Genomic DNA, 27705 nt, shown 5'->3' with positions numbered 1-27705 from the left:
ACTTAAGAGATCATTCTTCCTTCTACTGACTATCAATGTAAAGGGGCATTCTTGCTCGCACTATCTATCGTATCCGTACAAGGCAACATTCTTTGTCCTGCTGGCCCCAGTGTAAGGGAACATATCCAATAAAATTTGTTATAGTTATAAATAATATGTGCTGTACCTCTGGCTTGGCCTAAGCCACATGACCGTGCTAGCTAGAGTGTGGTTCATTGGTATTTTTCTGTACTGGGGCCCTGTGAGTTATATGTAGTTACACCTCTGCAAAACTTAATAAAGATATATAAATACAGTATGGGGTGAACCATGTTAGAGGGAAGATCCTGGGTGGAGTGTCTGTACTTGTGCTGGTCAATAAAGTTGATTTACCTCTTTGGAAATAGAGTGTGACTCCAGGACTTTGCTGAATTTGGTTTATGTACAGTAAGCTTGGTGTTATGCTTACACTTTTTTTTTTTCTAATCTTTACCAGGCACTAAAATTAAAAATCGCGACAAGGCTTATGTGCAATGCAAAAGCTTGTGCAAACTTTCATATATTAATTTTAAATTATTTCTAAAACCATTATTGGCTTAGTCAATAAAAGATGGTGTTGTCATATGAGTCACTCAAAATCCTAAAAAGTGTACTTGACTGGTCTCAAAAACGAAAATCTGATTGGATGTCATGTCATACATTAGTGCAGAGAGTCTGCTTGAAAATGACAGGCAGTTCATTAGATTTACAGTTCACAATTTGCACTTGACACATCCCTTCTCTCTTTTTTCTGTAAACAGGGAAGTCAACCTACTATGGGTAGACTTTACCAATTCAATCCTTCCCTAAGTCAGTGTCAGTAGTTGTATTGGGAGGGGAAAGAAGACTGTCTCTTCATGGTCGGCCACCCCAAGACAATTTTCTCACTGGTCTATATATATGTGCATCATTTGCCGACCGCCTAACTGGGAAACAACCTCATTACTTTGACGTTAAATACCGGGGTATGGCTGCAGCCAGATGCCATAACCCCAGTATTTTCTTTTCCCCATAGGCGCCAGTGTTTCAGGCAATTTTTAAGCATGATGTTAGGCATCTATTTACTTGGCGTAACATCATTATCCACTTCAATACAGGGCACTCTTTCCCCCTTCCTGCCTACGCCAATTTTCAGCTTTCAGCGCTGTCATACTTTGAATGACAATTGTGTGGTCATGCAACACTGTACCCAAATTACATTTGTATACATTTTTTCACACAAATAGAGCTTTCTTTTAGGTGGTATTTAATTACTGCTGGGTTTTTATTTATTTTTTTGCTAAAATAAAAATTAAAGACTGAAAATTTTGAAAACATTTTTTTTCTTTCTGTCAGACATTTTGTAAGTAATTTCTCTCCTACACTGATGTATGCTGATGAGGTCGCACTGATTGGCACTGATAGGGTGGCACTGTCGGGCACTGATGAGATGTCATCAGTTTGCGCAAAAACCGTGTGGCATGAAAATTTCTAAGTCATTTTCTAGCAAAAAATACTGATTTTGCCCTGTAAACAACAAATATCAGAAAAAGGGCCTGGTCCTTAAGTGGTTAATTAAATCTGATGATAGTTACCTCTTATACAAGCAACATGTGAAAGGATTACTTTTACTAAACAGCTGCTTAAAATTTACAGATAAAAAGGACTCCAGAAATAAAGTCAAAACTGATTCCTTTTGGTGTTTACAGGTATGTATAATTTTTATATAATAATAACTAAAAAATGTCTAATAGAAAATAAGTCCCACCACCAGCTTCAGTGTGAAAGTTGACTGCACTCAGCACCACCATGCTAAAATCACACAGCTTACCAGACCCTCAAATTATAGAGTGATCACAAAGTGCCTTCTACTGTAGTTGTTAAGCCCAAGGACTTCTATTCACTCCACCATTATTTGGGACTAGATTTGAACCCAAGATCTCTTGGGTTCAAATCCAGATCTCTGAGCCACCTGGAATCCTGGACAGCTCCCTGAACAATTCCTTGGATGATCCTACCTTGAACCTTGTTTGTCTTGAACCTTGAACTCTTACTCCTCCTTTGAACTTCCTGATTTAAGCCATGTCTCTGCACTTCCTGGTTGCCAGATTATTGTGCTATTTTCAGCCAGTATTGCTACCACTAGTTATCAACCCTTGGCTTGTTCCTTGACTATGCTTCTACCTGATCCCAACCGCAAATACTCGTTACTTACCTTTGGCTTGTTTACTGACTATGTTCTGTTTGATTCCCTACCTGCTATATCCACTACTGAGCCCGGCTTGCTCAATTCCTGGTGGGGTGATCCTGAGAACCGTGACCTGGTACTAACATGCAGCAAAATCCATCTCCACCTTTAGAAGCTCTTGTGAGCACTGGTTAGTACTTAGGCTCCGCACCTCAGATGAGCCTACGCTATCCACCAGGGTGACTGCCTATGTACCTATCCTGCTGGTTGGTGGTAGTACCGCTACTGCTATAGCAGCCTTTGAGCCTGACCCCTGATTGTGACAATTTAAACTTGCTGACATTTCAATTTCTAGTGATTATGGACAGGGGCCAGGAAAGCTGTGCCTTTAAACTGAATCACCATGGACATACCATCCTCGCAACACATCAGAGGAGAATACGAATGCAGGTGTATCAGACTATTCCTCAAGCTAGCATAAGCAGAAAAGCTCCCATAGTGTAGTAAATAATTTAAAAATACATACATTAATTAGTAACACACTCACATCTATAACAGATGAAAAAAAGTGCTTGTATCAAACCAACAAGATGGCCAGCATGCTGATGTCATACATCACAAGTCCCACCCAAAGCATTTCATCACAAGCTGCCGTCATCAGGAGTGTGATGAAAGGATGGCAACATGCTATAAATACCAGATAAACAGCATGCTGACATCATATGTCACTAATCCAGCCCAATGCATCGTCACTCATCACAAGTTGATGTCAGCAGGGGCTTTATAAACGGATGGTAGCATGCTATAAATACCAGATAAACCAGATATCGGCCTGCATTCCAAACACCAGAAACGGAAGAGGCATCAGTAATAACAACCAATGTACTCCCAACACCCAGAAGCAGAACAAGCCAGGACCTAGAAAAACCTAACATAAATTAAAATTTAAAAAAACGAAATTTGTTTTGGATACTGGAGGCGGAAGGGAGCACCCTCCAGGTAACCAACCACCATCCAGCCACCGGAGAGCAAACTCCTTAGGAACTTTTAAACCTCTTGTCAATAATAGTACCATCTTATGTATAATTTAACCACTTCAATACAGGGCATTTTCACCCCCTTCCTGCCCAGGCCAATTTTCAGCGTTTAGAGCGCTGTTGCATTTTGAATGACAATTGCACAGTCATGCAACACTGTACCTAAATCAAATCTATGTACTTTTTTCCCACAAATAGAGCTTTTTGATCACCGCAAGGTAAAGACCGAAAAGTAAAATAATATTTTTTTTTGTTTGTTATAACATTTTGTAAATAGATATGTTTTTTTTTCTGCACTGATGAGGCCGCACTGATGGGGTGGCCCTGATGGGGAGGCACTAAAATGCAGCACTGATAGGCAGCACTGATAGGCGGCATTGGTGGGCACTGATAGGCAGCACTGATAGGCCGGACTGATGGGCACTGATATGCAGCACTGATAGGCACTGATATGTGGCACTGATGGGTACTGATGGACACTGATAGGCGGCACTGATTGGCAATAAAGGGCACTGGTGGGCGGCACTGATGGCAATGATGGGCACTGGTGGGCAGCACTGATGGATGGCAATGATGGGCAGCTCTGATGAGGGCACTGAAAGGATCCCTGAGCCCTGGTGGCCATCGGTGGGCATCCATGGCGGCCATGGGTGGGCAAACCCTGGTGGCTCTAGTGGCATCCCCCAAGGGTCTGCACTGGTAATCAATGCTCTAATTACCAGCACAGACCCCCCCCCCCCCTCAGGAGAGCCGCCAATCGACTCTCCTCTACTCGTGCCTCTCAGGCACAAACTGAGGAAATCTGATCAACGGCACTTCCTATTTACTATGTGACCAGTTGTGATTGGACACAGATGGTCACATGGTAAAGAGCCTAGTTCATTAGGCTCTTTACCGGGATAGGAGATTTGACACACCGCACCACCGATCGCCGCTCTGCTGGACGTCATATGACGGCCAGTCAGGATAGAGCAACCACTTCCCGGCTGTCATTTTGCTATATGATGGGCGGGAAGTGGTTAAAGATTACATCCCAATAAAATAACTACACTGTTAAAAAAAATAAAGGAACACTTTGAAAATGCATCAGATTTCATTGGGGGAAAATATCATGCTGGATAGTGATGAGCCGAACACCCCCTGGTTCGGTTCGCACCAGAACATCGCGAACAGAGGAAAAGTTTGTTCGAACAAACAAACAAACTCCATTGAAGTCTATGGGACTCGAACCTCGAAAATCAAACAGCCTCATTTTGAAGGCTTAAATGCAAGTTATTGCCCCCAAAAAGTGTATGGGGGTCTGGGTCCTGACCTGGGGAACATGTAGCAATGAAAAAAAGTTTTAAAAAATTATCGTTTTTAGAGGAGCACTGATTTACTGATTTTAATGAGGCTTAAAGTGAAACTATAAAAATGAAAAATTCCTTCAAATATCGTGCCTGGGGGGTCCCCTGAATGAGCCTGTAAAGTAGTGCATCTCTACAATGTATGTAGCCTGCTGCAGCTATACTGACATTTCTACAGCAAAAAATGTAATAAACAAATATACATACACATTTCAAATCACATGTACTTGTCATACAGGTGCAGAAAAATTGGGCCTTGGTTGTTGATGGTGCCTGAACTCCATAACCCCTCGCAGTTAATCTTGCTGGGTGCAGGAACGGGCCCTGCTGCTAAAAAATCCATAGAAATATGAAAATCGCATGTACTTGTCATACAGGTGCCAAAAATTGGACCTTTGGTGTTGCTGGTGCCTGAACACGGAAACCAACCCCTCACAGTTACTCTAGCTGGGTGCAGGAATGGGACATGCTGGTAAGAATTCCATGCAAATTTGAAATTGCATGTGCTATACAAATGCCAAAAATTGTGTCTTTGCCGTATGTCGTGCCTGAACACCGTAACCAAGGCCTTGCAGTTACTCTTGCTTGGTGCAGGAATGGGACCTGCTGGTAAGAATTCCATGCAAATTTGAAATTGCATGTGCTATACAAGTGCCAAAAAATGGGCCTTTTGTGGAAGGTGATGCCTGAACACCGCAACCAAGGCCACGCAGTTACTCTTGCTTGGTGCAGGAATGGGACCTGCTGGTAAGAATGCCATGCAAATTTGAAATCCCATGTGCTACACAAGAGCCAAAAAATGGGCCTTTGTGGAAGGTGGTGCCTGAACACCATAACCCTGTTAAGTGACATACGATATTTAAATTGTATGCATCTGTCATACAAGTGCAGAAAAATTAAGCCTTGGGGGTTGGTAGTGACCTAAACCAAAAACATTGTTGGAAACTAGCAGAATCAAGGTAGAGGAATAGGATAGGCAGCATATGCAGTCTTCAAGGGATGGCAGACCCCTAGCAAATTCAATCTGTTACAATGGCATCAGGGTCCTGATAGCTCTTGTTGATCCAGGACTGGTTCATTTTGATGAAAGTCAGCTGATCAAGAGAGTCTGTGGACAGATGCACTCTTTTGTCCGTCACAAAACCTCCAGCGGCACTGAACGTCCATTCGGAAAGCACGCTGGAAGCAGGACTGGCCAGTAGCTCCATTACATATTGAGCAAGTTCTGGCCAGTTGTCCATCCTCAAGACCCAGTAAGCCAGTGGATGCGCAGCTTCAAAGGTCTCCAAGTCTGCTCTTGTGCCTAGATAATCATGCACCATATGATGGCGACGCTGCCGATGTTTGCTTAAACCTAACAGCCCTGGGTGCTGCTGAGGACAAAAGAAGTGTTTAAAGGCATCGGTCAGCCGGCTGCCTTCTCCACCGCTCCTCCTTTGGCTGAACGATGCCTAGGAAACACGTCCGGAGAATATTGACCTCCCAGTGTCTGGAAAGGCGGTACACAAATTTTTTTTTTTCAAGGCCTCCTCAAGATGTTTCATCCTCTGGCTCCCTCTGCGAAGGCAGGATGAGCTCTGCAACTTTACCCATGTAACGTGGATCAAGAAGGGTTGCCAACCAGTAATTATCCCTCTCCTTGATAGCATGAATCATCGGGTCCTTTCGCAGGCTTTGCAGAATCAGAGAGCCCATGCAACGTAAGATGGAGGAGGCATGAGCTTCTGAGTCCTCTGGGTCACTAAGGATGACATTGTCAGCAGGAGCAACCTCTCCCCAACCACGTACAACTTCTGGGGTTTCTGGGGAATCAAAACCATCTCTTGAAGACTGCTGTATGCTATCCTCTTCCTCTACATCCATGCTGCCAAAATCCTCATCCTCTCCTCCTCTTCCTCCTGTGTGTTTTGTGGCCCTGCAGGAATGATATCTGCATAAAGGGGGCCTTGTGAGGAAAGGAAGTCCTCTTCCTACCGCTGTTCTGCCTCAAGTGCCCTGTCCATGATTCCACGCAGTGTGTGCTCCAGCAGATAGACTAGCGGGATAGTGTCACTGATGCATGCATCGTCCCAGGAGTGGCCTCCTCAAATGGTGACCGGACGATGCATGCATCCTTAATCAAAAGCCACTGGCATGGTGAAAAAGCTCCCCTGACCCTGTCCTTGTGCCATACTCACACAGGTACTCATTGATGGCCCTCTGCTGCATGTTCAGCCGCTGCAGCATTACCAACGTTGAGTTCCACCTGGTGGGCATGTCACAAAGAAGGCGGTTGGCGGGCAGGTTGAATTCCCGTTGAATGTCAGATAAGCGAGCACTGGCATTGAATGAATGGCGGAAATTGCCACAGACTTTCCTGGCCTGCCTCAGGAGATCTTGGAAGCCTGGGTATCTGCTCAAGAAACGCTGCACCACCAGATTCAGAACATGTGCCAAGCATGGATCATGTGTCAAGTGTCCCTGCCGGAGGGCGGAGAGAAGGTTGGTGCCATTGTCGCATACAACCATTCCTGGCTCAAGCTATCATGGCGTCAACCATCTCTGAGCCTGCCCCTGCAGAGCTGACGGAATCTCTGCACCGGTGTGACTCTTATCCCCTAGACAGACCAACTGAAGCACAGCATGGCATCTTTTAGCCTGACTGCTTGCAAAGTCCCTTGAAAGCTTAGGGAGCACTGCTGCTGCAGAGCAGAATTGCGCAGAATAGGACATGGAGGAAGAGGAGGAGGAGGTAGTGGTGGAGTAGCCAGATGTGGCAGAACCAGCACTAGCTTTTTGGAGGTGTGGTGGCAAAACAAGCTGCAAGACCAAACCCTGTCCTGCTTCCTTCCCAGCTGCCAGCAGAGTTACCCAGTGTGCCGTGAAAGAAATGTAACGTCCCTGTCCATGCCTGCTGGACTAAGAGTCAGCAGTAATGTGCACCTTCCTACGAGGCCAAAACACTACCTTCCACATGACGGTAGAGAGCCGGCATTAACTTACGCGAAAAGTAATGCCTTTTTGGGACCTGCAACTGTGGTGCAGCACATTCCACAAATTTGTGAAAGGGAGCCAAGTCTACCAGCTGAAAAGGCAGAAACTGTAATGCTAGCAATTTGGCCAAGCTAGCATTAAGACGCTGAGCATGTGGATGGCTGGGACAGTATTTCTTTCTACAGTTCAAATACTGGTGTAGTGAAATTTGCCTGCTGCTCAAATCAAGCGGTGGTGTACTGCTAGCAGATTGGGTGCAACTCTCTGTGCCACTCATTGCTATACCATCATCCCTCTCAATGCTGGTATTTGAGAAGGCATGAGGTTTAGTAGGGTTAGAGATCGCAGATGAAAAGCAAGGTGATGTATGCTTGTTTTGATCTGGTGCCCCTTTCAGGTGCTGTTGTCAAGCATGTGGTGCCCAAGCGGCTGGTGTTCTGGCCGTGCTTTATCTGCTTTATACAGATGCTGCAAACAGCAATGCTGCGGTCTACTGCACAGGTGCTGAAAAAAGCCCACACTAATGAACTTTTTAAGATTCCGCTGGGATTTTGCAGCACCCTGCACCTGTGGAGCTCTGTCCTGTGACGCAATAGGTTGGCTACTGCTAGGCCGGCCCATGGAGCACATCCTGCCTCGTTGCAGTTGTGCATCCTCCCCATCCTCCTCCTTTTTTTCTATCCTGTCTGGCACCCAAGTACAGTCAGTGACCTCATCATCCCCTCCCTCCTCGGCAGTGGAGCAAACTTGGCAATATGCTTAAGCTGTGGCAACATGACTGCTGGTCTCTTGTCCGTCATTACCCCCGCTCTGTAGGCTCATCTTATTCCCCTCATACACCTGGGAAACAACATCACAGATTTCAAATTGCTGTGCATCCTCCAGGAGCATGTCACTGACACTATGATCGAATAGTTCAGGTGACTCCTCCATACATGATGGTGGGGCAACTGAAGGAGTAGCTGTGGAGAAGGAGCCTGTGGAACGGGCCGCTTTGGCAGCTGCGGTGGAAGGCAAACTACTGGGAGTGTGGGTGTCAGAGGAAGAAGAGGATGAGGATGGCTTATTGATCCACTCCACCAACTCTTCCACATCTTGTGGATGAATAGCACGGGCAGCAAAGGAAATAAAAGACGGGCGTGCCCCACCTGCAGAGGATGCACTGTGACCACCACTTTTCACAATCGACACAGAGGCTGCTTGCCCTCTTTTTATGGCCTGTTAGCGTCTGCCTTTCGGACATTATGTTGATACAGATCAATATAGGGTATACGCAACTGACAAATAGATACTCAATGACCTGATATGATGGAATTGATAGCCCTATAGATGAGCTGTGGTGGTTATAGATGTACGCAAGTGACCGATTTATCAATACTCTCACTGATATCTGATGTAATCTATGATCCTATAGATGGATGATTTGTGATCACTATAGAAAGATCCACAACTGAGCAAAGGTTACTGTGGCTGATATCTGTAGTGATCTCTATTCCTACAGGTATGTGACCCCTATAGAAAAATCCACAACTGAGTAGAGGTTACTGTGGCTGATTTCTGTAGTAAACTTGATTCCCAATGGTATGTGACCCCTATAGTAAAATACACAACTGAACAAAGGTTACTGGGGCTGATATTTGTAGTGATCTCTTTCTACCACAGGTATGTGATCCCTATAGTAAAATACACAACTGAGCAAAGGTTATTGTGGCTGATATCTGTAGTGATCTCTATTCCCACAGGTATGTGACCCCTATAGAAAATAAAAACACAATTGAGCAAAGGTTACTGTGGCTGATATCTATAGTGATCTCTATTCCTACAGGTATGTTACCCCTATAGAAATATCCACAACTGAGCAAAGGTTACTGTGGCTGATATCTGTAATGATCTCTATTCCTACAGTTCTATAAAGATTTTTGAATGTTGCAGAAACTGACCAATGAACAGTATTGGTATCTGATGTAAAGAAATCAATCTATCCCTACCTCACACAGGAACCTCGCCCTCCCTACACTGCTAGAAATGTCTCTCTGCACTGTCTGACTCCAAAAAAAACGACTCTCTCCCTGCCTGAATCGCGTGCCTGTCCCTGTCTTATCGCCGCACAATGACACTACACGCTGCGGCTGCGCGAGCAGCCTTTATGTAGTGTGTGGTGTGTACTTCGCCCCTGAGCCATGAATGGCTAAAGGCAAGCCTGCCTTTAGTCCAATCATGACAGAGATCATTTGATTGGCCAAAGCATGAGGTCAGGGTGCATGCTTTAGCCAATCACATAATGCGCTGCACGTGCATTATGGGAAACTCAAGTTTCCAGCGAAGAAGCACATTTGTTCGTCATTCGATGAACGAGTGATGTTCGAGTCGAACTTACCTTCGACTCAAACTCGAAGCTCATCCCTAATGCTGGATATCTATACTGAGATGGACTGGGTAATATGTTAGGAACAAAAGGATGCCACATCGTTTGATGGAAATGAAAATGATCAACCTACAGAAGACTGAGTTCAAAAAAGCAGCAGGCTAGTCCATTTTGCTGAAATTTCATTGCAGTAAATTCAAATTGTACTCAGTAGTTTGTATGGCCTCCACGTGCTTGTATGCGTGCCTGACAATGTCAGGGCATGCTCCTAATGAGCGGATGGACGGTGTCCTGGGGTATTTCCTCCCAGATCTGGACCAGGGTATCACTGAGCTCCTGAACAGACTGAGGTGCAAACTGGTGGCATTGGTGTTCTATTGTATTTAGGTCAGGCGAGCAAGGGGGCCATCAGTGGTATCAATTCATTCATCCTCCAGGAACTGGCTGCATATTCTTGCCACATAAGGCCGGGTATTGTCATGCACTAGGACTAACCCAGGACCCACTGCACTAGTGTAGAGTCTGACAATGGGTCCAAGGATTTCATCCCAATACCTAATAGCAGTCAGGGTGCCATTTTCTAGCCTGTAGAGGTCTGTGCGTCCCTCCATGGATATGCCTTCCCAGACCATTACTGACTCACAACCAAACCGGTCATGCTGAATAAGGGTACAGGCAGCATAACATTCTCCACGGCTTCTCTAGGCCCTTTCACATCTGTCACATGTGCTCAGGGTGAACTTGCTCCCATCTGTGAAAAGCACGGGGTGCCAGTGGTGGACATGCCAATTCTGGTGTTGAATAGCAAATGCCAATCGAGCGTCACAGCGCCAGGCAGTGAGCAAAGGGGTCCACTACAGGTCGTCGGGCCCTCAGCCCCCCCCCCTCCCCTCATGAAGTCTGTTTCTAATTATTTGGTCAGAGACATTCACACCACTGGCCTGCTGGAGGTGATTTTGTAGGGCTCTGGCAGTGCTTGTCCTATTCCTCTTTGCTAAACAGAGCAGAAACTGGTCCTGCTGATGGTCTCCTGAAATCTCCTCCATGGTCTTGAGACTGTGCTGCGGGACACCACAAACCTTCTGGCAATGGCACACATTGATGTGCCATCCTGGTGTAGAGGTGCAACCTCTATAGGGTCCAGGTATCGCCTCATGCTACCAGTAGTGACCATGACCCTAGCCAAATGCAAAACTAGTGAAAAACAGTCAGAAAAGATGAGTAGGGGAAAAGTTAGTGGCCTTTACCTGTAAAACCATTTCTGTTTTGGAGGTTGTCTTATTGTTGCCCATCTAGTGCACCTGTTTTTAATTTAATTAACACCAAAGCAGCTGAAACTGTCGAACCCTGGAAGAAGCTGCGTGGGTACGCAGCGTAACGCGTAGGATAGCCAACCGGAAGTGACGTATCGGCAAGGATTTGTTTGTTATGCTCTGAACAAGACGATTAACAATGTGAGTGTTACTCTTATTTATTTAATAAAATATACGGGACATACTTCACTATTTTGGCCCGCTTTTGTTTTTTGGAGACACAAAGGTCCGCAGATATCTCCAGGCACATTGCTGCATATATAAGGGAGGAATATGAATAACTTATTATGGTACCCATACGTCAATAAGGAGGACGGAGCAGTACGCTGAGGCATACAACATAAAGCTTTTTTAAAAGAGCATTGAGGTGAGCGCTTAGGACACCTAGTGGGCACCGCACAAAAGAGCACCTGCATGTGAATTTTGGATAAGAAGACTTGGCTGATCACCATTTATTCATATATTTATTTCAAAGGACACTTTAGCACTTTATATTGAAAGCACCTATCTAAGAGCACAATAATAATTTTATTAGATGGTCACGTATTAAGAAGTTTACATTTTTTGTCACTTTATATTATATTAGTACTGTTGTTTTTATATATTTATTCAGCAGGTTTTACCACCTAATTGTTTATGGATTGGAGGATTTATATTTGATTGAATTTATTTATTTTGTATACTGTGATGCACATTTTTGTGAATATTATATTGAGAAGCACTAAGGCACTTTTTCACATATATATTTATATGATGTTCTACTTTGATTAAAAAGTGTTGCTTTCATTTTTTTGAGCAGTGTATACTAAACACATCCAAAGTACAAAAAAAGCTAAGTGCAATAAAATATATAAATAATTATATTACAAGAAAGAGGCAATTGATAGTCATAAAAAATAAATAACAATATAAAACTACTTTTGAATATTAACCATTATTTATGAAACCGTTCACATCCCACTCTGTGTTTATCCCAAAAAGGGTGAATGTTTTAAGGTCATATTCGTGATTTATCACCTGATATAGTCCCCCCCCTTCAATCTGGGGGGCAAGAAATAGGATACCTTTTTTTAAGATATTTTTCACGCATGATGCTTCAAAAAGTTATGTCCAGGGAACCCATGCCTAATATTAGCTATATGTTTCTTTTAATCTATATAATTTTGCTTCTTGCTATTGTTGAGGGATAATTTATTAAAGACAAAAGTTTGCCCTCACCTTGAAATATTATAATTTTTAACATATCTAAGCCAATCCGCATCAGAGAGCTGCTTTTCCCTTCATTTAATTGAATATTTAAAGCAGACACAGGATGGCCAACTTAACTTTAATATACTTTACTTGCAGATTGTGATTCTTGCAACATTTCAGAATAACTTTTGTGAGGAAATCTCATCATTGTTAATGTTCCCTGCCAGCATTACATAGGGGTTTATTTACGAAAGCTGGAGAGTGCGAAATCAGGCTCACTTTTGCATAGAAACCAATCGGTTCCCAGGTTTTTTTGCCAAAACTTAATTGAACAAGCTGAGGTTAGAAGCTGATGGGTTTCTATGTAGAAGTGAGCCTGATTTTGCACACTCAAGCTTAAGGAAAATAAACCCCATAGTGTTTCTAAATTCTCTCTTTAATAATAGCAATTTAACTGCTTCCCGACCACCGGCCGCCTTTTTACTACGACAGGATGGTTCTCCTGTGCAAACCGACATAGATCTACGTCGCCGCGCACGGGAAGCTAGGGGGCGAGCACACGCCGCCCCCACCCGGCAGCGGGGAAGCCGATGCCTGTGTCAGGCTGCTCCGATTGCCGCCTGACACCCGCAATCATTCCCCGCAGAGAGAGGACGGTCGGCTGTAGTAAACCCCCAGCCGACCATCCTTCTCCCTGAAATGATCACCGAGCTCATGTGATCCTTCTATATAGGATCACATGTCTCTATGGTCATCTCAGAAGCCACCCCCCCCCACAGTTAGAATCACTCCCCTATGGTCACATTTAACCCCTTGATCACCTATACTGTTAACCCCTTCCCTGCCAGTGTCATTATTACAGTAACAGTACATATTTTTAGCACTGATTACTGTAGTTATGTCACTGTTACCCCCAAAAGTGTCAAAAATGGCAGTTAGGGGTCCAACCTGTCCACCCCAATGTCGCAGTACCGCAAAAAATCGCAGATCACCACTATTACTAGTAAAAAATAAAACAATAAAAATGACATAAATCTTTCCCGTAGTTGGTAGACACAATAACTTTTTGCGCAAACCAATCAAAATATGCCTATTGCAATTTTGTTTTTGTTTTTTTTACCAAAAATATGTAGCAGAAAACAAATTGGCCTAAAATGTTAAAAAAAAAACCCGGAAAATTCCCTATCAGATACTTACCGTAATTTTCCTTTCCTGATGGTCTCCATGGCAGCCTACGTGTGGGGTTAACCCTGCCTCCTCTCCAATGGTATAGGACCCCCCTACCATAAATTTCAGCTCACAGGTACAGCCAGTGTTCCATATCTTAGGTGGAAACTCCAGCTGCCATGGAGACCATCAGGAAAGGAAAATTACGGTAAGTATCTGATAGGGAATTTTCCGTTTTCCTGACAGTCTCAATGGCAGCCTACATGTGGGAAATACAGCTGCAAGAAAAAGTATGTGAACCCTTTGGAATAATATGGATTTCTGCACAAATTGGTCATAAAATGTGATCTGATCATCATCATCATCTAAGTCACAACAATAGACAATCACAGTCTGCTTAAACTAATAACACACAAATAATGAAATGTTGCCATGTTTTTATTGAACACACCATGTAAACATTCACAGTGCAGGTGGAAAAAGTATGTGAACCCTTGGATTTAATAACTGGTTGAACCTCCTTTGGCAGCAATAACTTCAACCAAACATTTCCTGTAGTTGCAGATAAGGCGTGCACAATGGTCAGGAGTAATTCTTGACCATTCCTCTTTACAGAACTGTTTCAGTTCAGCAATATTCTTAAGATCAATAAAATCACAATATTGCTGCGCTAAAAAACTCAAAAAGACCAATAGAAAATGGAAGCAGCCACACAAATCCGGAATAGTACAGATTAGAACAAATGTAGCAATATCTGTGGCGCTAAATCCAATCAGAATGTACCAAATCAATGAACAGACGCAGTCCTTATGGTGTTCACTCCACACTGAAGAAAGGTGAAAAAGACCTCAGAACCGCCACCAAGCACTCTAATATCACCACTGCTTACCAGATAGCGATGATCCCTATTACAGAGATCAACAGAGCCAAAGGTACAGATTGAGAAGCGATCCCCTGCTCACAGGTCCAGGAATAAACACTGCAAGCTCTGGTGGTCGACAGGTTTGGCTGAGAGTCACCATCATCATGATATTCCTGGACCTGTGAGCAGGGGATCGCTTCTCAATCTGTACCTTTGGCTCTGTTGATCTCTGTAATAGGGATCATCGCTATCTGGTTCCCCTTGGATCTGCCAAGAAAGTCCACCTGTGGCCTGTGGACACTGTCTTGATGGTCCAAAAGTCTGAGATTGAGGCCGCCCAGACACGCTGAAAGTGGAGCAGGAGTGCCCCCACCTGGCCTGTCTGAGCGGGCCCAATCTCAAAAAGACTTTGAGGCTTCCTGCCCAGAAGGAGCTGGGTTTCTGGCTGATCTACAGGAGGATGACTGACCTCCTTTCCAATTTCTCCTTAAGTCCCGACCTGGCCTGTAAGAGCGGGCATCTCTTGAGCGCTCTGAATATTGTTTTCTTGGTTGAGACTTCTTTTGTCCAAAAAGGCATCTATCTTGAGGAAGGAGGCCTGATTTTCCTCCAGTAGCTCGTGCTATGGCGCTATCCAACTTGTTCCCAAAAAGGGAAGAGCCTTCAAAAGTGACCTTGCACCAGGCTTGTTTGGAAGCTGGATCAGCCAGCCAGGAGTACAACCATAGGGCCTGTTTAGCTGTAACAGAGGATAGAATTGACCTGGACGGGAGACGAAGGACATCAATAGAAGCTTCTCCAAGAAAAACTGAAGCCAGTTTAACCACTTGCCTACAGTGCACTTTCACCCCCTTCCTGCCCAGACGGGTTTTCAGCTTTCAGCGCTCTCACAATTTGAATGACAATTACTCAGTCATGCAACACTGTACCCATAAAAAATGTGTGTCCTTTTCTTCACACAAATAGAGCTTTCTTTTGATGGTATTTAATAGCTACTGGGTTTTTATTTTTTGTGCTATAAACAAAAAAAGACTGAAAATATTGTGAAAAAAACAAATTTTTCTTTGTTTCTGTCATAAAATTTTGTAAATTAGTAATTTTTCTTCACAAATTTTGGCCAAAATTTATACTGCTACTTATCCTTGGTAAAAATAACCCAAATAAGTATATATTATTTGGTCTTTGTGAAAGTTATAGAGTCCACAAGTTATGGCGCTAATCATTGAAAATTGATCACACTTGACCACACCTGATGTACTGAAGGCCTATCTCATTTCTTGAGACACTAAAAAGTCAGGAAAGTACAAATACCCCACAAATTACCCCTTTTTGGAAAGTAGACATTGCAAGGTATTTAATAAGGGGCATGGTGAGTTTTTTGAAGTTGTAATTTTTTCCCACCATTCTTTGCAAAATGAAGATTTTTTTTTTTTTTTTACAAATTGACTTATTAACAGGTTATTTCTCTCACACAGCATATGTATACTTGCAACTACACCCCAAAACACATTCTACTACTCCTCTTGAGTATAGCAATACCACATGTGTGAGACTTTTTCACAGCCTAGCCACATACAGAGGCCTAATATCCAAGTAGCACCATCCGGCATTCTAGGAGCATAAATTACACATATAATTTCCTGACAACCTATCGCACTTTTGAAGGCCCTGGAGCACCAGGACAATGGAAACCCCATAAAATTACCCCATTTTGGAAAGCAAACACCCCAACGTATAATTTTTGAGGCATAATGAGTCTTTTGAATATGTCATTGTTTTTCCACAAGTTTTTGGAAAATGTGGAAAGAAAATGAAAACCCATTTTTTTTTTTTTTTACACAAAGCTGTCCATTTATGCAATATTTCTAACACATAGCATGTACATAGCACAGCTATAAACATCCCTTGTAATAGAAATAGGCATGACAGGTCCTCTTTATTGTGAGATCTGGGGTCAAAAAGACCTCACACCTCACAACTACACTAAAAAAGAAAAAAAAAATTGTTGAAAAAGAAAAAAAAAGCGGCCCTTTAAACTGGTTGCTAGGCAACGACTTTTGACGTAACTCCAGTCCTCCAAGACCATAGAGTCAAGTGAGGGCCATCTTGCCCTCACTCGACTTCCTGTCTCTGAGGATCCAGGACCGGATAGTTTTCCCCGCTGCCGGCGGGTCCGGTAAGCTGGGAAAACGTCTGGGACGTGGCTGGAGGGGGGGGGGGGCACCTCTTCCCCTGCACCATAAGGGTAATCCCGTGGCGAATCCGCCACTGGGACCACCCTTATCTGAAAGCCGACCACCCGCCGTTTAAAAAAATACCTGGGTTATGGCAGCTATCTGCGGCCATAACCCCAGTATTTAGCTTTTAATGGCGGTCTCCTCTATTGTGATCGGCTGTGTGATTAGATCACAGCTGATCACGTGGGAAACAGCCATGCCCATTGGCTGTTTCCCCCCTGCTGGTGATGAGCTGTGTCCCGGGGACACGCCGCCACCGACAGTGCAGGGCGGCGCACACACGATCACGCACCTTCCCTGCCTGAATGGGCCGCCGTCATATGACTGCGGCCCAGAACAATGGTCGCACCGTCCCGCCGTCATTTGACGGCGGGCGGGCATAAAGTGGTTAAGCTCTTGAATGGGGGAGCTTTCGACTACCTCGTCTGAGATACTCCCTAGCTTAGTCTCCATGTCGGATACCCAGGCTTCCATGGCCTTGGACACAGCTGACAGCGCCAAAACAGGTTTGCAGGCTGCACCAGCCGTAACATAAATTTACAAGTGGGGGGAAGTACCAGGCTTCAGGGATTAATTATAAGATAAATTGGGGTTTTGCCCGTGATAGGTTATTCAAAAAACAAGTGCCACATCCCTAAATTTGAATACAGAAGAAAATTCCCCTATGTTTGGGATTTTGTAGGCACATAGATAGACAGATTCAAAAGATCTAAGCAAAAATTATAATATTTATTTAAAGTGACAAACATAGGATAATAAATGTTAAAAACATGACAGGCAAAATGTATGCATTAGGAATATATAATTGTGACCGTGAGGTGGTGAAGATATCAGTCCAATATATTTCGGAAAATCAATTTCCTTCTTCAAGGACGGGTCACATTGAAAGTTTTCTAATAATAACAAAGACAACAATATAATTAAGCCTATTGTATGTATTACATAAATTCATCATATACAGTGTAACTATTGCATTCAAGGCATGATATCATATAAATATACTTGTTAGATTTGTTATTTCTTTCTATCCCTTTCAAACAGTTAAACAGAAAAAAAGGGGAAACACTTACATAATTATTCTTGTCATACATGAAAAGCCTGTAGAGTAGCTAAAAGCAGAACCGAATAACCGCATATGTGGGAATCCACAGTCACTGATGTTCATATATCCCAAAAGATTGGGGGGCAACCAGTATGTCAGACTTATGTTGTTTTTATGAAGTGAATTCAACAACAATGATGCGATATGTTGCAAATATAGGGGCACATACATCTGTGGTTCATGCCATTACTGTGGCTATATGTTGACAAACAAATCCCCTATCCTACCCAACGGTCAGACTTTTAGAGCAAGACATTTTGCGAATTGTCGCACGATCGGTGTCATATATTTACTCCTATGTACATGCGGATGCTTCTACATAGGAAAAACTAAGCAGGAGTTCTGGCGTCGCGCATACCGTCACATTCTTAGTATGCGCAAGTCAGACCCTGAGCTTCCCCTAGGGCGTCACGTAAAAGTAGTACATATGGGAAAATTTCCGAAAATTAAATTTCTTATTCTGGATCGTATCCACCCCAGCCCGAGAGGAGGAGACTGGAACAAAATTCTCCTCCAACTTGAGCTGAGGTGGATACATATGCTAAGAGCGACAGAGCCTCCTGGTCTCAATGGAGCATTGTCATTCAAACCCTTTTTAGAAGGGTTTTCATCAGGAGGGATGGAAAAATGATTTATTCCTTCTTTAACACCAAGTTTTTACATTATTAAACTTTTTCATTGTCTGTTTTTGAGTTTGCACAGGATATATTTTGTATACTGTAGTTTTCTTATATATAGAATTGTTAAAGAAGTAGCTGATTTCAAGCCAGAATTTACCGCATATTATAGTTCCACTGCAGCAAAACTACTATCAATCATACTGATATTAAGCAAGTATCCTTTATCTTCACTATGTTGGTAAATTCACATAGTTAGCCAATTTTAAAGGATTCAATTCTTACATAACTAATTTTTAACATTCCCCCTATTTGTTTTCCTCGGTCCCTCTTGTGGCCACCCCGGCACGGGGAGACAGATCGCCATCATGGCGCTCGCTGTCTCTGGCTGGCCCTGCCCATTGCAGTTCTCTGCACATATGTGCGGGTACAGCCAATCGTAAACCGGATGCGCTGTTTCGCTTCCGGTTGCGTGACCCGTGCCGGTGGAACGCAGGCGTCACTTCCGGTTCCGCCTAGCGTCATGACGATCGTCATGCGCAATTGAACAGCGGGGCGGTCCTGACGCTTACGATCCAGGAAGCCCCACAGGCCGGGCACCAGCTGCTGCCGATTGGGTCCAATCAAGGTAAACATTTAAACTCTCAGATTCCCTGTATGTGTCCACACTTTCCAAACTGTATCTGGTCGATACCCATATGTGGCAACTGTGGGTTCTACAACATTCAGGTAACCAAAAAGCTATCTACATTTTCCATATGACACTCTGGTCAATACTATTTTGACCTAGGTGCCTATTCTTGGTGACTATTACTAAGCCCAAGAAATTAATGAAGACATTCTTTATACATATGTTTCTTCCTTGTAGCTGTTTCCCAGTGTCAGCTTCTTGGTGCTATGGCCAAATTTTGGGATCTCAGGTGACCACAGGAGCCAGGATAGCGACGGGCTCCCATAAAAACAACATAAGTCTGACATACTGGTTTCCCCCCAATCTTTTGGGATATATGAACATCAGTGACTGTGGATTCCCACATATGCGGTTATTCGGTTCTGCTTTTAGCTACTCTACAGGCTTTTCATGTATGACAAGAATAATTATGTAAGTGTTTCCCCTTTTTTTCTGTTTAACTGTTTGAAAGGGATAGAAAGAAATAACAAATCTAACAAGTATATTTATATGATATCATGCCTTGAATGCAATAGTTACACTGTATATGATGAATTTATGTAATACATACAATAGGCTTAATTATATTGTTGTCTTTGTTATTATTAGAAAACTTTCAATGTGACCCGTCCCTGAAGAAGGAAATTGATTTTCCGAAATATATTGGACTGATATCTTCACCACCTCACGGTCACAATTATATATTCCTAATGCATACATTTTGCCTGTCATGTTTTTAACATTTATTATCCTATGTTTGTCACTTTAAATAAATATTATAATTTTTGCTTAGATCTTTTGAATCTGTCTATCTATGTGCCTACAAAATCCCAAACATAGGGGAATTTTCTTCTGTATTTAATTATAAGATGTGCATATATCTTAGTGATAATAATGTGAATCAGTATAAATAGTAAAACCATATGTTGTGTCCAATTAAAAAGCAACAATGATGTACATATTCGGAATAAATGGTTAAAACAACATATATAAATAAATAGATAATGTGAAACAGTATCCAAATTCTATTAAGTAAAATACTAGACGTGCTTGAGGTAATTGTGTACCTGAATATACCAATAAATGTGCCAATAAAGTGCTCTGTGACAATAAATAAATAAATTATATTCAATAAATAATAAAGGTGCTTATGGTGGTCCTAGCCTCAAATAGTAAATTGTAAAGGAGTGCCAATAAAGTGCTCAGTGACAATAAATATAATTATCATATACTCAATATGATGTAATCCCTGAAGTGCGGTACTTCCCCCCCACTTGTATGCTTTCTAACTGTATAGTTTACAGTAACAAGTACAAGCAGCATTAAGGGTTATATTCACTTAAATCTAGGTCTCTTAAAGACAGCGCGATACTCACATCTACATACATACGTAACATACATTTGCTTCAAGTCTAGATCTATCTTCCTGTCTAGGGGAATGAGGGGAGCTGACAGAGAACTAGGCCCTCAGCTACCCCATCAGGTTCCACCCACTGTCAGCATCACTGGTCGCTAGCAGGCAAACCTGCTACTCTGCTACATAGCATAGAAAGACAGGCACTCTGCCTCTGTACTCCAAGTTAGAGTTGGTTTTATTTATCTTCACTTTTGTTCTCTTCAAACTAAGGGTAATTCTTTTGTAATTTAGTGCAGCCATAGTGCCACTTTTTATAGTAGTGCTATTAAGAACAACCTGAATCTGGCTCATGTGTCTCTAAAGCTGGATACACACTATACAACTTTCTTTTTATTTTTACTTTAGATTTATCAAAACACTTTCAATTCATATTCAATCAGGTAGGCCTTTGCACTACATAGTTGAAAGTAAATGTAAAGGAAATCGAACAACAAAAGTTATATGTATAGTGTGTATCCATCTTAAAGCTACTGAAACTGGTTGCAGGGATTTCTAAATCTGCCTCAGGTCATTTTAAAGAGGCCATAGCACCAAAAAGGTGATTTATGTACTTTATTGCATTCCCCCCAGTATTTAAAATTCATGAACCCCAAAGCTCCATGACAGTGAAGTGAGAGGGGTCATTGCCTTACAAATTGTGCATAGCCCAGAAATTATACTAAATTACAATTTTCAAAACCAGCATTTCTCTTTTGTTCATTGACGGACACAGTTCCTGATTCTTCTTAACCATTAGGTTATACTGCCCCCTACAGAAGGATACTCGGCAGTAAAAAGCTTGTCAATCAATTGCCAGACTGGGCGACAGACTTAATAATCTAGATCCAGAGGGTCCCCCCAGTCTGGTCAGTGAGGGTGTGCAGACCACAGCTCCTTGCTTGGTCGGCCGTGACATAGCCCCACTGGACAGGGCTGGCCTGAAATTTAAACGTCTCACGAGGACACATACGACCTGGCCTCAGCCTGAGTCGCAGTGTTTCTCCTGGCCGATAGCATCCCCATTATGATGGGGCAGTGGTTTGTACGGAGCGGTGCCCACCCTGTTCCTGGTATGGTAAGTAGGTGTCCCCCCTCTACTCCTGGAGGGTTTTGGGATGGACATGGGGCCCCTCCCTGGTATGGTGGGACTCCCCGGTTCCCCTCCTTCTCCCCAGCCCCGCTAAAATTTCGGTGGTCACTGTGGGTCTTTTGCCCTCCTTCCCTGGGTGAGGTTATGAGCTGGCTATTGTTTTCAAGGGGGGCTGGTTAGAGTTGTTGCTGACCAGGTTTTCCTGGTGCGTAACAGGGGGTTGAGCAGGGTTTCCTGCCACCCTGGGGGTTGGTGACTAGGGCAGGGATGTCCTCTGGGCTCCCTGAGGCGGTTGTTGGGCTGGGGGAGCAGATAGTTTAGCATCTGCGGGCCTCTTGTGGCCGTATCCGGCCGAAAATTTAGGCAGCGGCTTTGCATCCTACTAGTTAGAAATTACGTGAGGCGGCCCCTGTGAGGATGGCTGAAGCCACTGCCTCCAGTTTGGGAATCTGCCCTCCCCTCCGCTGCCTCTAGGGCTCGCGTCCAAGCAAAAAAAAAATTATACCACGGCTTGAGACCTACTAGGCCATGCAACCGAGCGGGCACCTCTGTTGGGGGGCGGCTCCAGTGTGTTTAGTTGAAACCCCCATTCTTCTTTCGGGCTGAGATCGGTGCAGTTGCGGCTGGGCCTCCACAAAATTTGGCTAGGCCATGTGGTCAGCTTGGCGCCTCCCTTGGAAGGGGTGGCACTGTGGGAGTGCTTCATTTTTTAATGACAGCCTTGCCGCCATTATTATGTGGGGCAACTACCCCTTTTAGTGCTGCGGGACCATCAGGGTACCCATGCCCGTGTCACAGCGGGCGACCCTCTTTTAGGGGACTATTTCCTATTATGTCCTCTGTGGAGGGATTGGAGGGTGACCCCCTTGTTTTTTTGCGAGGTCCAGTAGGTGGTCTATTTGTGGGCCCTTGGTTGGCGTCCACTTTGCGGGAATGCAGTTGACGGCCTCCCTGATTGGTATGTTTTCCGGGTGAGCTTAGTATATAGTGTGCTTACTGGGTCTGCGTCCAAGCAAACTGAGTGCTCAGATAGTGAGGATGATTCCTCTGCTCCTCTAGCCGTGCATGAAAAGGCACTGGTGGATTGCCCTGGTGTCGCAAGCCCTAAACCAGTGTGCTAAACTTTTACACTGGGACCTGGAGGGGAAACAGCTTGCCCCTGTCTTTGCAGAGCTGGCGGATCAGTTGGTCCAGGGGCTACAGTTTCTGTGATGCCTCTGGGATGCGGCTCCTTTGATTTCTAGGCTGTCGGTATCAGCAGTGGTCTTTCAGCGTATTATCTGGCTGAAATATTGGTCTGCGGACCAGACTTCTAAAAAGGCCTTTTTGGATCTTCCCATTGTAGGGGATTGCCTGTTTGGAGCTTCCTTGGATGACATTGTTAAGGGTCTTACAGGGGGAAGAGTATTTTCTTCCACAGGCTACCAAGAGCAAGGAGCCCCCCATCGTACATGTGGGCCATTCTCCTCGGTTCAGAAGAGATTTTTTCGTCCCTCAGGGTCTCAAGACAAGGGATCAAAAGTCAGGGCCTCCACCGCAGGTTCCAAGAGGACCTGGTCTGGCAAGCCAAGAGTGGGCTCTTCAAGACAAGGCAGCCTCTGCATGAAGGGGTGAACTCGCCCATATCTAGGGTGGGGGGACATCCTTGCTGGTTTCTGAATCCATGGACCTCCCTAGTAGAAGACACTTGGGTCCACAAAGTTATTCGGTCAGGCTACAAGATCTAGTTCAGCCTTATTCCCTGGAAAGGTTCTTCCTTTCCAACCTGCACTTGTCCTCAGATCACTTACTGGTCTCTTTGGGGTAGTGCAAGACTTGTTCCTTTAAGGGGTGATTGTTCCGATTTTAACGTTTTCAGGGGGTTTTATTCAAACCTCTTTACAGTTCCCAGGAAGGAAGGCAAGGTACGTCCAATTCTAGACCTCGAAGCACTAAACTGCTAGTGCGAGTACTGAAGTTCCACGTGGAGTCCATTCACGCGGTAGTGGTGTCCCTACTTCTTCTCGCTTCTATCAAGGACGCCTACCTGTACATTCTAATATGTGCCGGTCACCAATGCTTCCTCCCTTTTGCCGTGGGCAAGGAGCATTATTGGTTTGTCAAGTGGACCGCTGGTCTCGCCTCTGCTCCTCGGGTCTTCACAAAAGTGTTTGCCCCAGTGCTGGCATTGTTTGAGTCAATGGGGGATCACAGTACTGGGGTACCTGGATGATCTTTTGTGAGCGGAGTCTCCAACTGCTCTGATGGACAGCTGGAGATTGCCCTGCGAACTCTGAGCGAGTTTGGCTGGATTTTGAACTTTCAGGAGTCTGCTTTTGGTTCTGTCCATAAAAAGCGGACTGAGTCTGACTCTGGACTGGGCCTCAGCCAGAGTGTTTCTTCCTCTGGAAAGACTACAGACATTGCAGGAGGCAATTCAGCTTCTGTTCAGCAGATGGTCATCCCTCCGGACTTGCATGGGGGTGCTGGGCCTCATGGTGTCCAACCCCGGAGGTGGTCTGTTTGCACAGTTCCAAACAGGATCTCTGATAAAAAGATTCTGGTGAAATGGGACAAGGATCCACGGTTTCTAGAGGTGGCTTTGTTCTCTGGCACTTTGACAGGGAAAATCATTTCTCCCCCTGTACTGGATGGTTGTCACCACAGATGCTAGCCTGTCCGAGTGGGGATGCGTCCTCAGCACAGATGTGCTCAAGGGGTCTGGACTCTGGCAGAGTCCAGACTGCCGATTTTTAATGTTTTGAAACTCCGAGCGATCAGCCTTTTTCTGGCTCATTGGACAATTCATCTTCAGGGATATCCAGTATGAATTAATTTGGACAATGCCAGGGCCGTGGGCTGTCAATCACCAAGGAAGCACAAGTAGTGTCCTGGCGGCTCGGTAAGTAGCCGGCATTCTAAGGTGGGCTGACCAATTCATTCCATCCCTCTCAAATGTCTGCCACAACTCCTGTGCAGGATCAAAGCAGAAGGGATTGATGCCCAGACTGACCTCACCGGTCTTGGTACTCCGATCGGGTATGGCTGGTCCCTGATGCTCCTTGGAGGCTTCCTCCCAGGGAGGATCTGCTGTTCCAAGGACCGATCTTCTATCCTGCTTTACAGTCACTGGCTTTGACGGCTTGGCTGTTGAACACAAGGTGCTGAAGAATGGAGGCTTGTCTAAGACTGTGATTCCTACGCTGTTGAAAGCTAGGAAATCTACTTCTAGGAAGATATACCATCTTACGTGAAAGATGTACATTGCGTGGTGTGAATCTCTTGGGGTTCCTCCTCGCTCCTTCTCGGTGGATCAGATCTTAACCTTTCTTTACCCGGGGGTTGAACAGAAATTGGCCTTGAGTACCATCAAGGGCCAGGTATCATCGACTTTGACAGTCTTTTTTCAATGACCTTTGGCCACACACTCCCTGGTGCGTACCTTTCTTCAGGGTTTCCAACATTTGGTTCCTTCAGTGCGGGCTCCGTTACTGCCCTGGGATGTGGTGCTTTCAGCTCTACAGAAGGTTTCTCTGCTTGCGCTCCCCAGAAGGTGACCTTTTTTTGGCGGCGATCACCTCTGCACACAGGGTGTTGGAACTGGCAGCATTATCCTGTTGTTCACCTTATTTATTCACCCCTGTCTATTATTCCTTCCTAAGGTGGTCTCTGACTGTCATTTGAATGAAGACATTGTTTTGCCTGCCCTGTGCTAAACATCTGAAGGAAATTACCTTGCATGCCTTGAATGCGGTCTGGGCCATTAGGGTGTACCTGCCAGCTACGGAGTCTTTTAGGAAGTCACTCTATATTTGGGCTCACAGACTGACCTCACAAAGGGTTGTCTGCTTCTTCTGCGACCATTTCCAGATGGATCAGACTGACGGTGGTTCAGCCCTATTGCATCAGGGGTCAGGTTCCTCCTTTCCCTGTCAAGGAGCACTCTACTAGGGCGCTTGGTGTCCCCTGGGCTTTCTGTCCTCAAGCATCAGTGACGCGGGTTTGCAAAGCAGACACCTGGCCATCGGTGCACACTTTTATAAACTTTTTATAAAGTGGATGTGTGGCATCTGCAGATGCTTCTTTTGCTAGCTGCTGTTTTAGAGGAGCTGGTCCTCTTTGAGGGTGTATTTTTCAGGTGAGCTTAAGTTGTTTATGGTTGAGCTCCATGTTACCTGGTTGACTATGGTTCGCCTTGGGAATTTTTTCTGCTTTTTTTCCCCACCCCTCATGTTTAACTACTTTAGCCCCGGAGGATTTGGCTGCTCAAAGACCAGGCCCTATTTTGTGATTCAGCACTGCGTGAATTTAATGGACAATTACGTGGTCGTGCGATGCTGTACCCAAACGAAATTGATGTCCTTTTTTCCCCACAAACAGAGCTTTCTTTTGGTGGTATTTGATCACCTGTGTGATTTTTATTTTTTGCGCTATAAACAAAAAAACAGCGACAATTTTTAAAAAAATAACAATATTTTTCAAATTTTTTTATATGAAATTCTCAAAAAAAAATGTAAAAATCAAATTTTTTAACATTTTAGGTCAATTTGTTTTCTGCTACATATTTTTGGTAAAAACAATTGCAATAAGCGTATTTTGATTGGTTTGCGCAAACGTTATTGCGTTTGCTAACTTGGGAAAGATTTATGTCATTTTTATTGTTATTTTTTTTTAACTAGTAATGGCGGCGATTTGTGTTTTTTTTTTTTTTTTTTGCGGGACTGTGACATTGCGGTGGACAGATTGCACCCCAGGGAACGAGCGGGGGCTGGAGAGCGCCGCCGGTGGCGCTCGCTAGCCCCTTAGAGTAGTACTACATCGCTTTGCCCAGGAGCAGCTGCCTGCTGCAGTAAAACTGCGGCAGGCGGTCGTTATGTGGTTAAAACTGCTTTGCAACATTCCAATGGTTAAGAAGAATCATGAGCTGTGTCTGTCAATTAACGAAAGAGAAATCAGATTTTTGACTTATTGTAAAATCCATTTCTCTGATGTTTATTGACGGACATAGCACCCACCCCTCTGTAGAGTTGGCTTTCTTCTGACGCAGCTTGTAACAAAACTAAGTGCCTATAGCTGAGAGTGGGTGTCTACCCCCTGGGACTGCCCAAAAGCGTAGTCAAGCTTTTCCTGCCTAGTGTTCTTCTCCTGTAGGGGGACATATAACCCAATGGCTAAGAAGATTCAGGAGCTGTGTCCGTCAATGAACATCAGGGAAATGGATTTTACGGTAAGTTAAAAAAAAAAAAAATTGTGACAGATAACTAGTTTAAAAGTAATCTGTATTATGTGTTTTCATAATTTGTTTTTCAGGCCTGGAGAACCAGAAGAGTGTGCAGGTGTTGCCTCATTTTTATGCTCTGAAGATGCTTCGTACATCAACGGGGAAAATATTGCCGTCACTGGTAGCATGCACGGCAGGCTTTAAACCTTGTGTTTGAGGGGAAATGGCCAAATAATACAAAATGTTATAACCTGTATTTGCCTGACTTTGTAAAAAATAAATAACACGTATGTTACAGTATATAAAGAAAAACATGAGTATTACATTTTGTTAACTTATATAGATTAATATATTGCTGTAGAGATTTTGCTTGAATCTCCATTATTCTAGACCAGATATTTAACTTTGCTAGACTGATATGCACATCTTCTCATTGCAAATTGAAAGATTGGGTGTTCATTCCTAAACATTCATAAGACATAGTCACGCAACATTAAATGCATTGTTATAAAGGAAGAAAAGGATAACTTTTTTTTTACTCAGCTGTATGTTGAATTGGCGACATCTTGTGGAAAGTATCTGAAATGCAGGTTGAGTTGAAACAGCAAAACAAGGTGTAATATTACAAAATAAATGGAAAAATTAATTCACACACTGTGGCCTAAACCTACTTAATAAAAGTGGGAGTAAAGAGTATAGAATGTCAAATCACCACTTTGTCCAATCAGGACGTCGTACCTCTACAACTGGAATTAGACTACAAGGTAAAAACACAGGGGAAAACCCTCAGGTCACCCCAGTCAAGCAGTTGTAAGGGAGAACCAACAACGATGTAGAATACAAAAATGACCTTTTATTAAGAAAAAAAAATCCAATCCCAAAACAAGTATGTATCAAACCCTCCCAAACACCTCAGTTTAAAAAAACCATGGACAACGTTGTCACACTTGGCAC

The 27705-nt window shown here is 43.9% G+C and overlaps 1 protein-coding gene across 1 annotated transcript in view; it reads left to right on the top strand.

Annotated features, from left to right (window-relative positions):
- LOC309566169 (dehydrogenase/reductase SDR family member 4-like) overlaps positions 1 to 26961 on the top strand; it is a 153212-nt gene extending 126251 nt beyond the window's left edge. Inside the window, exons 8-9 of the mRNA XM_082271236.1 lie at positions 1654 to 1706; positions 26841 to 26961. Coding sequence (XP_082127362.1) covers positions 1654 to 1706; positions 26841 to 26955 — 168 coding nt within the window. The 3' untranslated portion in view covers positions 26956 to 26961. The remainder of the gene's footprint in view (positions 1 to 1653; positions 1707 to 26840) is intronic.
- Positions 26962 to 27705: the final 744 nt, after the last annotated feature.

This window comes from Pelophylax lessonae (genome assembly GCF_965119305.1).
Source record: "Pelophylax lessonae genome assembly, chromosome: 1".
Lineage (NCBI taxonomy): Eukaryota > Metazoa > Chordata > Amphibia > Anura > Ranidae > Pelophylax > Pelophylax lessonae.
Note: the sequence above shows the minus strand (reverse complement) of the source record. Positions and strands in the feature narration are given on the sequence as shown.